Consider the following 12,684-nt stretch of genomic DNA (forward strand, 5'->3'; position numbering starts at 1 on the left):
ATATTAGCAATGACATCAGCAACAAAGTTAGCTTCACACAGTTTACAATATTGGTTTCACTCATATATTTACGAATCTTAAGGAATAGGATTTCTTTAATTTTACTAGCAGGACTCACCCACTATGTGGAGAGAAGTTAAAGGTGGTAAAAAACTTCCCGTACAACTATCACATTTTCTGCTTTAAAATTTTTTTTTTTCTATTTTATAATTTACCATAAAGGTTAAATTGATAAAAAATTTCAGTTTTGAAGAGGAAGCTCTCATCTCTTAATAATAACTAGCGTTTCTCTACATATATATGCTCTGCATATGCAATTTTTTTTTTGTGCAAAAAATAATAAATAAAACGGTTATTGCAGACATAAGATCATGGGAGAGAAAAGTAGATTGACTTTTTTTTTGTTTATTTTTTAATAAAAATATATTTTGTAAATGTCATAATTGTCCTTATAATTTAATTAACTCTCAAAGTTTTTTAATATTATAGGGTCATTTCTGTCAAAATTTTTGATTTTGGCTGATAAACTCTCTTCTCCTAGAGCATTTCCACCGGTCTTGTTTTGATTGACCTCCAGCAAGGATTAATCAAGTGGTGACCGGCCACAAGGAAAAACTTGCATCCACCGGCCCAATCTTGCCCAGCCAAGCTTTGGCTTTTCATGACCGAGTCCAAAATAAAAGGCAAGCCCCTGACTTTAATCTTGACCCAAATTGACTGGCTGCCAGCTCGGCCCAGAAGAAATCGTGGTTGACGTCAGCCTCTGACGCGCAGAGAGAGACGCGGAAGAGAGGAGGCGTGGTCGCCGGGTCCGATTTGCTCCGCCTGGGGTTGCTTCGATCTCGGCCTGGGGGAAACAGCTGGGCGAGGCGAGGCGACCTCGGGGGAATCGGGACAATGGCCGGAGAAGGGAGAAAGAGCCGGGTCGGGTTGGACGAGACCCGCCGGGTCTGGGGGCTCGCGCGAGAGAGAGAGGGGGGGGGGAATGAAAAAAAGAAAAATTTTCGTTCTTTGAAACAAAATAGATTTTTTTTTTGCTATTTATAGAAAATTCCTAGATTTCAAAAATTCATAATTAATTCGTACGAACTCCGATATTGCGTTCTATATATGCACGAGATCGTATCGACGAGCTCTACAACTTTTATGAATGAAGTTTTCTCAAATTCCGAACGTATAAAAAGTCAATTTTCACGACCCCCTAAATAACGTTTGTTTCGAAAATAAAAATCGATTCGAAACCGAATTTCTTGTACAAAACATATGTAAGAAAAAATCAATGAAAAGTAAAATTGACTGATCAAGAAACGGAACGAGTGAAAACTCATGTCCAGTGGTAGTGAACAGTTTCTTGACTGGTCGACTTCTTGACTTTTCGACCTTGACATTTCTTGACAACAGGTGGACTTTTTTTTTTTGGTCGTGAAACTGATATTCATAAAGCCAAAAGGCATAGAAGGCCCAAACAAAGCCAAGGGCAGGCAACAAACCCCTCAAAGTCAGAAATTCATACGAATTAAGACATGAGTAGGATAAAATTAAAACCCAAACTAAAAATTAAAAGCCCAAGCAGCCCAAAAAACCCAAACCCTAATCAAAGCTTCTTCTTCATCTCCAACTTGTAGCCGCCATAGCAGATTCGTCACCGGAGCTCCGACGGAAATCGCGAGCGAGGATTGGTAACCAAGGGTGGTCTGCAGAGGTGAGGATACGGACAGAGCCGCCATACATTCTCCAGTTGACCGATTACGAGAAGATCTCGCATAAAAGAACAACAACAACCAAGCCAAAATAGATCTTAGCAAATAAACCTGAGATCTGAAGAGGTGGTTGCAGAGGTGTACGAAAGCTTCCATGGCAGGACAAGGTAGACAAGAAGAAGGAGATTTGTTCACGGTTTGAAAATCTTGAGGAGCAAAGGAAGAACAAAAACTGAGAATGACCATGAAAAACAAATCTAAGAGTATATCTTAGAGATTTAGATCTAAGATCTAAAAACAGATTTGATTTGTGAGGGCAAAATCAGATGCAAAAGAAGAGGAAAAAACAAGGAAAACAACTCACCACAGAGGATGAGGAATCACCACAGAGGATGAAGGGTCACCACATGGGTGAGGGAAAACCAAAGAGAAAAGCAGGAGCAGGAGCTGTGAGAAGAGAGAGCTGGTGGACTTGCTCTTAATAATAGTAACTAGCTTTCCTCCACACATGCTCTGCATGTGCAAGTATTTCCATTTTTTTTGTCACACAATAAAAAAGAAAAGACAATAGTAGAAAACGATTATTCTAGAGAAAAGTTAGTGGGAGAGAAAAGTGGATTGCATGATTTATTTTGTTTATTTTTCTTAATAAAAATATAAATTTGTTTAAGGATATCTCTATTTGTGTTTGGCCCAAACTCTAGGTTACTTGACCTAGTGGTAATAGAGTTAAATTAGAAGGATCTAGATTCCTATTCAATGTACGATTACTTTCCTTGTACGATTGAGATTCTATGCATTGTAATCCTCTATATAAAGAGGCCCCTATTATCAATGAGAATACATAGCAAATTCCTCTCAATTTCAGTTTCTCTACAACACGTTATCATCACGAAGCCCTAACCCTGAAACCTAATATTCGTAGCCTTCAAATCCCAGAAACCTCCGCCGCCCACCTTGAAGATCTTACCTCCAGAAGCCCAGAACCGGCGGCGCTGCCCCCAGAACCGGTCGGAAAATACCCGGACCGGCCCCCGGAAATACCGAAAACCACTCTGCCCGATTCGAAGTCTTCCTCACAGCCTACTGCCTCCATACTCCACCAGAAGCTGTAGCCTGACCCCAGATCACCGGAGCCGAAAATTCACCACCGGAACCGGCCTGAAACCGCCTGAACCGGCCGCCTGAATCAACTGAACCACCGAACCGCCGCCTGCATCATCTGCCTCTGCTTCAGTCAACCGAGCCCATATCTGGTCAATCCTAGGCCCAGAACCCAGCTCGGCCCAACAGCAGGAGAAGACAGCTCGGCCCAGAAGACCTGAAGCCCAACCTCTCAGCCCACTGACGTCAGCCTGCCACGTCAGCGCTCACGCAAGCGTCCAGTCAGCAGCCCACGTCAGCACCTCGGTCAACGTCAGTCAACCCTCCGGTCAAAGACCGGTCAACCTTTTTCCGGCCGATTTCCGGCCACTTTCCGGCAACTTTTCCGACGACTTTTTCCGGCCAAATTTCCGGCGACTTATTTCAAGGTATTTTTTTACTAAACGTTCCCGGTTTTTAGAGTTTTTAAATTCAATTTCTCTTCTTTTCTCGGGGACTTTCAACGTCCCTTCTTCTACCCCCCTTTCTTCTTCATAGGGGAGACCAAAAGCCGAACTGTGGGGGTTCGTGCTCACTCCAAGCTTGGAGCTTGTAGAGTCCTCCAAACTGAAGAGTTTGTTGAGAAGAAAACGATCGACCACACACATCATTGTTTCGATCTAATCCAACCCCTCTTGGAATCGAATTTCTTGGAAGTGACTACGCTCGGAAATTCCTAATTTCTTGGAAGCGACTACGCTCGGAAATTCCTAATTTCTTGGAAGCGACTACGCTCGGAAATTCCTAATTTCTTGGAAGCGACTACGCTCAGAAATTTTATATGTTTTCGTGGTAGCCTTTCACGCTCCGAAACTAACCCTAATTTCTTGTTCTCTTTCAGGATGAGTAACCTGAACAAATTGGACTTTGCTCCATTGGGAACAACTGGCTCTGAATATCACAGTTAGGTTCGTGATGTCCGCCAGCATCTCAAGGCCGATGGAATCCTGGATACGATTCTCGAGCCTAGCCAGGACGTGCTAACCGTTGAGCAAGCTCAAGCTTTGGAAGCAAATAGAGCAGCCTTAGAGGCAAATAAGGCGAAAGCCATCATCCTAATGACTCGTCATATGGATGATTCGCTCCAGTACGAGTGTATGAATGAAGAAGACCCCAGAAGGCTGTGGGTCTCACTCGAAGAAAGATTTGGCAACGTCCGTGACTCCTTCCTTGCTTCCTGACCTAGAAGTGAGATGGCCTAGCCTCCGCTCCTATGATTTCAAGTCAGTTCTTACAACTCGGAAGCACTTCGCATTAAATCCTTAACGGAATTCTGTGGTAAAGAGATCACAAATGCGATGTTGATTGAGAAGACTCTCTCTACCTTCCCCGTTTCTGCATTGATGGTTGCTAAGAACTATCGAATTGATGTTACTGCAGGACGTATCACAAGGTTTCATGAGCTCATTGGAGCTATGAATGTCACTGAAAAGTATGACAACATCCTTGTGAAGAACTATAATTCGAGATCCGTGGAAATAGAGCATATTCCGGAATCCAATTATAGTCGTGCCCCTAAGAGAAGGCGCCAAGAGCAAAACCCTAACATTAGGGATACTTCTGGACTTTCTGGTCCATATAATCGCTCTACTTGGGAAGGTAATCGCCAAAATAGGCGAACACGGAACCGAAGAGGTCAACGTGGAAAGAGAGAGGGAGGCAACGCCTCTGGCCATGTTGGTGGCTCCACCAACACTAAGAGCCATCTTAATGACGCTTTCAAAGCGCCTCAATCAATGGAGTTTGAGCAAAGAGATGTATGTTCTCAATGTGGAGTGTCTGATCATTGGACACACATTTGTAGAGCGCGTGAAGAACTTGTCACCGCCTACAAAACATATTTGTGAAGCAAGAGAAGCTCACTATGTAGAACAAGAAGATCAAGAAGATGATCTAGAGTGAAGGGTTGAAGACTACGAATCTGGCTGGGATCAATAGATCGCCAATTCTGTTTAAGTCTTTATTTTCCAAGAGATGTAGGCAATTGCCATATTATTTTTGTAGTAGATGCCTATGGTTTAGTCTTTCTTCAAAGTAGGCGTACTCAATGTAAATGTGATGTCTAGGAAGGTTTTGAGATAAGTGGTAATTAAGCGAGCTTTGCTCCACCGACATCTCCCTACTCACCTGGTCACATTTGCGTTGGAATTACCGAAAGAAGTTAGACGACTACCATTGTTTTGCATTAGCTAAGCATTTGGATTAGATTCTCCTAATGGTTAAGAGACAATGATGTACTCCGTTGGCTTATGAATAAAATTTTGAGTTCTTTTCATTATGACTCCATTTTGATTCATGAGCATGTTACTTTGTGACTACGATGGCTGGGCCATCAGTATTAATTCAAGGACATGGAATAGCCCAAGTTCTCTTTGCCAAATGGCACCTTGATTAATGTCACAGAAACTCTCTACGCTCCTAGGGCAACTCGCACCTATGGGTAGCCAACGGATTCCATACGAAAACGCATGTAGAGAACAGAAATGAGTTCCTTTGCAATGCCTCTAATGATTGCGAACGAAGGCGCATCTTAGAGAAGTTTATGTGTCTCTCTAGTGGACTCTATGTCACTATTCGAGCTATTAAATCCAATAAAGTTATGAGAGAAGATCTCTTGGATTTAGACACATATTGGCTTTGTCACAGGATAAGTCACCCTGGTCATGATATGATGATCCGTCTACTAAAGACTTCACATGGACACCCTCGAGCGAAATGAAGCAAGAATCAAAAATTGGTTCCTGGACTTAGCAAGACCGCAACAATTGCAGCATCTAGTGCTGCAACTGTCTTGGAGCGCCATATGGCCGCCCAAGTCCCTTGTGACAACGCCATATATGGCGCTACCCATGGCCATGACGCCATGTATGTCAATCCCCATGGTTATAACGCCATGGATGCCACTTCCCATGGTCATGACACCATGATGGGTGATGTAGTTGAAGGAATGGATGGATTTCAAAACTTTTTAATTAGTGCGGAATTAGTTTAACCATTAAACTACTAACTAAACATAAAATCCATTCCTTTAACCCATGATCTTGGCTTATTGTGATATGTATATAAACATAGCATGCATAGTAAGGAAGAACAAAGAGGGAGTTTATGTTCTACTCACCCTTGGAGCGTGATTTTAATCCGATCCAAGTGAACCACCAAAGTTCCTCTCCTTGATCTCTCCTTGTGTGTGTTTCCTCCACCTTGAAGCACCTTGGATTAAGAACTCCTTCTTGTACTCCTTCTTGTGCTTGTAATCTTCTCTTTGATGTAACAAGTAAAGCCACAAAAGGATATGGCCTCTAAGGATCTTCACCAAGTGAATCAAGAGATGAAGAAAGATGAAAGAAAAGAAGAAATTATGCAAGTGTTCTTCTTTCCTTTAATTTTGTAATGGACCAAGAAAGAACTCTTTCTCTCTCTCTATCTCAAATCTGAAAATAATAGTGTGGAGACACACTTATTCACTTTGTCCATGCTTTCACTTTTATATAATAGGAAATAACTCCAATTACTAAAAGACAATATTGACTTTCATAAAGCCAATATTTTGGCTGGTCCATACTTGTTATTGGGCACTAAAAATGTGTCTTGTGCTTTCATTTAAATCTCATTTAGTGAAGCCCAAGTCCACACGAAAAGCCCGACAATCGTTTAGGCCCAATAGGTTCGGTTTTACCCGAAAAACCTAATTATGTCCAAATAATAAATCTAATTAATTATTTGGTCATAACCAACTCTTGTTTAATCTTCTTCATATACAATCTCAAGGATCCACTTATATGGTGTGCGATCTCTTAGGTTCTAATTAACAAGGCAGTGAAGTTTATAGAAACCATTCTATTTTGTTTACGAATCAAAAACTCCATTTTTGATTCTCCCTTGTTATTAGGATTATAAATGTTTATTAATCCTCGGGGACTTCACAAGTCATGAGTGACGTCTTGCAACATATCATGACTACCCTAGTTAATGTAGAATGACAAAGAACCTATTCAATTGGAATTACAATACAATACGGTCCTTCTCTAACACTATGTTCTAAATCACATCATCGGGGTATGGAATTGATATGTCAATCCCCTAATGTGATTTTCATTCTTATGTGATTCTTAGAATGTGATTAAAAAAACTCCTTTTTAAATCTCATTCATTGCTTTGGCCAAAGACTCATTGAATCACATCTTTGAACATACACCTTATTTACTTAAGGATAGAGATTCCTTGTTGTACACTCACATGTCTCCATGACCGAATTGATTATACCAATGAATGCATCTATTATATCCATTAAGGGACACAATATTATTGCATCATCAAGAGATAATCCATTCACTCATAAGACAACTATGGTGTCTCAGGTCAAAGGACTAATTTGTATTATTGCAATTTAGAGTTCAAGTTTGACATGTAAGTAAGACTCCATACAAGAACTCTAATGATCGCGTTCAGTGTACTCTTTAAGTTAAGAGCACCCACATACTTGTATTAGTGTCTCTACACAAATGACAAGAGACATATCATCCTCCATATTGAGCATACATAGTATGTGCTAGTCTTTCCGGATTATCAATGTCCAAGCGATAATCCTATGACTAGGAACCTTTTAGGATAAGAGTGTGAAAGAGTAAAGGTCTCACACATCTAACTCTTTAGATTACTTTCTCTTTAACTCATATTCCTTGGACCTTGTTCAATCAAATATTAAATATAAGCAATGAACAATAAACTTGCCCTTTTGATTAATAATAATTACAATAATAATTACATCAAAATGATTGTTTTAGGACACAATTCCTTCAGTAGTCACAAACTTTGCTTCAATATACGTTTCAAACTCTCAGGCCCAACCAAAACTCTCCTTGGTTGCTTCTAAGGCCTCTCGCTCATTTTACAAAGCCACTTCCTTAGGAAAATTCGGACTGAGACCGTCCTATGCAAAGGATATGAAAATACTCATTATGTTCTTACATAGAATCCGTAGGGATTCTGTGGACTGATTCCACCAACTTGCGGACGTTTAAATATCTCAATATGTTGGTTGATATGCAAACACGCTGGTCACGTGTTGTGCCATTGTCCACTTGTAATGCTGCTTATGAAACACTCCTAGCACACATCATATGATAACGGGCTCACTCCCCGAATCATCCTATTCAGTCAATTGGATTTGACTATGCTAGTGAGTTTACATCGAAGACTTTCGATAGTTATTGCATTTGGGACTGATGTTGGACATCATATTCCCATGAGCACACCCAAATGGTCTCGCGGAAATGACTACGATGGTAGTCCTGACATTGGTAATGTGCACCAACCTCCTTATATCCGCTTGGGGTGATGCAATATCGCATGCAGCTATGCTAATTCATCTACGACCCACTGCCACTCAATCTACCTCTGCGTTACAGCTAGTGACTGGGTACAAATATCGTACTTACGCATATTTGAGTGTGCCATTTATGTGCCAATTGCGCCGCCACAGCGCTCTATAATGGGTCCTTACAGACGAATGAGCAACTCAGTTGGATTTGAGACTCCAACAATCGTCCGCCACTTAATGCCCTTGCATGGCGATCTCCTTACCGCTAGATTTGCGGATGTCACTTTGATGAGACAGTCTTCCCGTCGTTAGGGGGAGATAAGAACACGAATGTTCAACAGGAACGATAGGAATTGTCGTAGTTTGTCCCCACTATGTCTCATCTCGATCCCTACTAAAGTGACGAGATCACACAAATATGCTGCAAACATTCCTGCAAGGATGGACGTCCCTACGAGAGGACGTTGCGCCACCCTACACGGAGGTAGGCATGGCGGCAACACCATAGAGAGTGGCACTTTGGCGTTACAGGCCATGGCCCCAGCTAGGATGCGTGGGAGGCCCGTGAGTTCGAAGGATACTTTGGCACATTCCAACCCTTTGATCATCGACACTCAAAATCCGTCTCATGAGAATCTTCCGGGTTATGGTTATCGTTGGGAGACGCCTCAACGTTAGAACCCTATTCCTGAGAATATAGAGCTCTATGAAAATTACACTAGTGTACATGAGACGTGGGATAGAAACTCCATCATAATGATGATGTAGTTGCGCATGCGCATGAGTTTGTTGAGTCAGATGATATCGAACCACGCTCCGTTGATGAATGAATGCCAACGTAGAGAGATTTGGCCTAAATGGAAAGATGTGATCCAGGTTAAGATGGATTCTCTAACGAAGAGGAAGGTTTTCGAGCTAGTGATGCCAACACCTCCTAACATAAAACCTATTGACTAATGGGTCTTCGTTAGAAAGCGTGATGAGAAAAAGAGATGGCAATCTCGCCTTATGGCGCAAGGCTTCTCACAAAACGCCCTGGAATCGACTACGATGAGACATATTCTCTCGTAATGGATGTCACTACACTCCACTACCTTGTCAGTTTGGTAGTTTCCAAATAACTGATCATGCAGCTTACAAATGTGGTCACTACGTATCTCTATGGGGATCTAGATACGGAATGTACATGAAGGTTCATGGTGAACTTCATTTATCCAAGTCAAGTGGCTCTAGACCACGGAGCGCGTTTTACAAAGAGGTTGGAACGCTCACTAAAGTGACTACTTGATTGGGAAGGGATATGCCCACGCATTTCCATAACAAGTTTCGGATTCTATCGCGGTTCATGTTGGACATGATCTTCATTGGAAGCCCTTAAAGAGTTAAGGGAAACCGCTGAACACTAGAAATCCGAGTTTGAGATGAAGGATTTTGGGAGAACACGATTATGTCTCGGTTTGGAACTTGAGCATCGTGTTGATAGATGCTTAGGCATTTTGACAAGGTCAAGCCTTCAAGCACCCCCATGATCGTTCGTAGTCTTGATCCTGAAAAGGATCCTATTCGTCAAAAGGATGATGACGAAGATGTGCTAGAGGCAGAAGTGCCTTACTTGAGTACAATAGGCGCATTATTGTACTTAGTTAAATGCACAAGACCGGACATCTCATTTGCAGTATGCTTGTTAACTAAGATACAGCTTTGCGCCAACGCGACGCCATTGGATTGGTGTAAAAGATATCTTTCAGTACTTAAGATGTACGATTGATATGGGCTTGTTCTATCCCTACAGAGAGATGATGGATTCAGACCCATCACACACCAGGAACGCCGCCAACATTGGCCTGCGTCCACTATCCCCATCCCAAAATGACATGTGTTTTGGAAGGTTTTGTTGATGCTGGGTATCTCTTTGACCCACACAAAGGTCATTCCCAAACTGATTAAGTGTTCACCATGAGTAAAGACTGCGATATCTTGGAGGTCTACAGAATACACCCTAGTCGCTATATCTTCGAACCATGCAGAGACTATTGCTCTTCACGAAGAGATTCGTGAATGTATATGGATTGGATCCATAATTACGCATGTTCGAACAATTGTGGTTTGAAGTCTACCATAGATGAGCCTACGAGCATTTAGGATAATGCAGCTTGTTTTGAACAAATGAAGCAAGGCTACATCAAAGCGACAACACCAAGCTTAATCAGCAACAACAGACTCTCCTCAAGATCAAAATGAACTAGGTTCGATATGAGGACAGTGTGGCAGACTTGCTCACTAAGTCATTGCCTAAATTCCACTTTCGAGAAACATGTTGGTAGCATCGTTTACGGAAGTTATCCGAACTCCCATGACCGTAGTCATCAGGGGGAGATGCAGACATCAGGGGGAGATGTCTACATGTATGGTCTCGAAACGTGAAGGGTGTGTTGTGCTCTTTTTCCCCTTCGACTGAGGTTATTTTTGTCCCACTGAGTTTTTGTTACTCGGCAAGGTTTTTAACGAGGCAACGAGAGAAACACCGCGTTTGGACAACACAAGGGGGAGTGTTTAAGGAAATCTCTATTTGTGTTTGGCCCAAACTCTAGGTTACTTGACCTAGTGGTAATATGGTTAAATTAGAAGGATCTAGATTCCTATTCAATGTACGATTACTTTCCTTGTACGATTGAGATTCTATGCATTGTAATCCTCTATATAAAGAGGCCCCTATTATCAATGAGAATACACAGCAAATTCCTCTCAATTTCAGTTTCTCTACAACAAAATTTTAATTATTATAATTGTTCTTCTGATTTAATTAATTTTTTAGGATCATTTCTATAAAATTTTTTAATTTTGACCAACAAAATTTTTTATTTTAATAATAGCATAGATAATATCATAGATATCTGGGTAGGGTAATCTATCCAAAAGAAGGAAATGGAGTGGGGGTGGGGTAATGCCCTTACCGACATCCCAGAAATCATGTGAGATGATGGCGAAAAAAGTGGTAGACGTGGCGTGGGCATATTTGTGATTCCAAATAAACCGCGTATGGGGGAGGGAGAGAGAACGCCTCGTGTCTAGATTTTGCATATAAATATATGTTCCGTTCCGCAACTCCATCCATCCATCCATCAGAAATTCATCACAACCAGAAAGAAAGAGAGAGAGAGAGAGAGAGAAATAATGGCAGGAATCATCCACAAGATCGGAGATGCGCTCCACATCGGAGGAGAAGGCAAAGACAAGGAGCAACACAAGGAGGGAGAGCACCACAAGGAGGGCGAGCACCACAAGAAGGAGGGCGAGCACTACAAGGATGACCACAAAAAACACGAGGACGAGCACTACAAGGATGACCACAAGAGCAAGGGCCACGACGAGCACCACAAGGACGACAAAAAGAAGAAGAAGAAGAACAAGGACAAGAAGAAGGAGGACGGCCACAGCAGCAGCAGCGACAGCGATTAGCAACGTCTGTCTGATGCTCTTCCATTTCTTCATTTTCATCATCATCTCTTTTGCTACTCCATTATGGACCATGAATCTCATTTTATTTTCCTTGTAGGTGCATGTTTGGGGCTTTTCGAGTTTTGTTTGTTGTCCTCAACTTTATGTTTCAAGAAAACACAAGGCCTCTTTTGATGTCCCAAATAAATAAAGAAAGAGCATGCAAGAGCAGAATGACCGAGCTTGTTAATTTTCTGAATTCATTCCACGATCCAACGGAAGAGCAGAAGAAGAATAATTTTGCTTATTCATTTTCTGTATGCTATTTTCCCCAGTTTTAAATGTTTTAGATAATAAGTACTAGATCTATATGTCAACCCTTATTTCAAGGAACATAATATATAATATTTAAGAGAATTGAAATTTATACTCTTTATTATTTTACAATAACAGACCATATTTTTTTTTATATTCTAATATCACATATTTTGTAATTTTATTATGAAAAAATAAAATTTAACATATTAAAAAAATATGGAGTGTGAATTATAAAAAAATAAAGTGTGTGCATTTTATTTTTTATATTTAAATATTATTATTTTAATATAAAGTATTTATTTATTTTGTATGAAACTCAAAAAATAATAAAGTTTATTGAATTCAGAAATAAGCACAAGTATCTCTTTTTTTAGAAAAGAAAAGAAATGCAAGGGATCTAGCTCTACGGCCCGCTTTATCTTTAAGTGGACAAGTTTCAATATTACGACCACCACAATGACAATGACCACATCTTTTCCTCCATTTTGTAGAGCTAGATTTCTTTTTGTTTTTAGCAAATTTTCAAGAGAGTGACTGATTGACCAAAAAAAAAACAGAGAGAGTGACTGAATGACTATGATAAGAGAAATTTTTGATAAAGAAAAAAAGAAAAAAAAAAGAGTTTTGAAGATAGAGCTCACATGAGGAGGCGGGTTAATACGACTAGGGATGATTGATTTGTCAAATAGGAAAAAAAAATTTCAAAGAAGCGAAGTTAGAGTAATTTGTAACAAATAAAAAAAAAAACTAGAGGCCGTGTGAACA

General features: G+C 40.7%; 1 protein-coding gene across 1 annotated transcript; it reads left to right on the forward strand.

The window, feature by feature from the left end:
* Positions 1–11,264: 11,264 nt before the first annotated feature.
* On the forward strand, positions 11,265–12,028 carry LOC133720721 (protein SRC1). The gene has a single exon (XM_062147167.1). The coding sequence runs from the start codon at positions 11,338–11,340 to the stop codon at positions 11,620–11,622; it is 285 nt and encodes a 94-aa protein (XP_062003151.1). The 5' UTR covers positions 11,265–11,337; the 3' UTR covers positions 11,623–12,028.
* Positions 12,029–12,684: the final 656 nt, after the last annotated feature.

The sequence above is a fragment of the Rosa rugosa genome, chromosome 7, assembly GCF_958449725.1.
Source record: "Rosa rugosa chromosome 7, drRosRugo1.1, whole genome shotgun sequence".
Classification (NCBI taxonomy): domain Eukaryota; kingdom Viridiplantae; phylum Streptophyta; class Magnoliopsida; order Rosales; family Rosaceae; genus Rosa; species Rosa rugosa.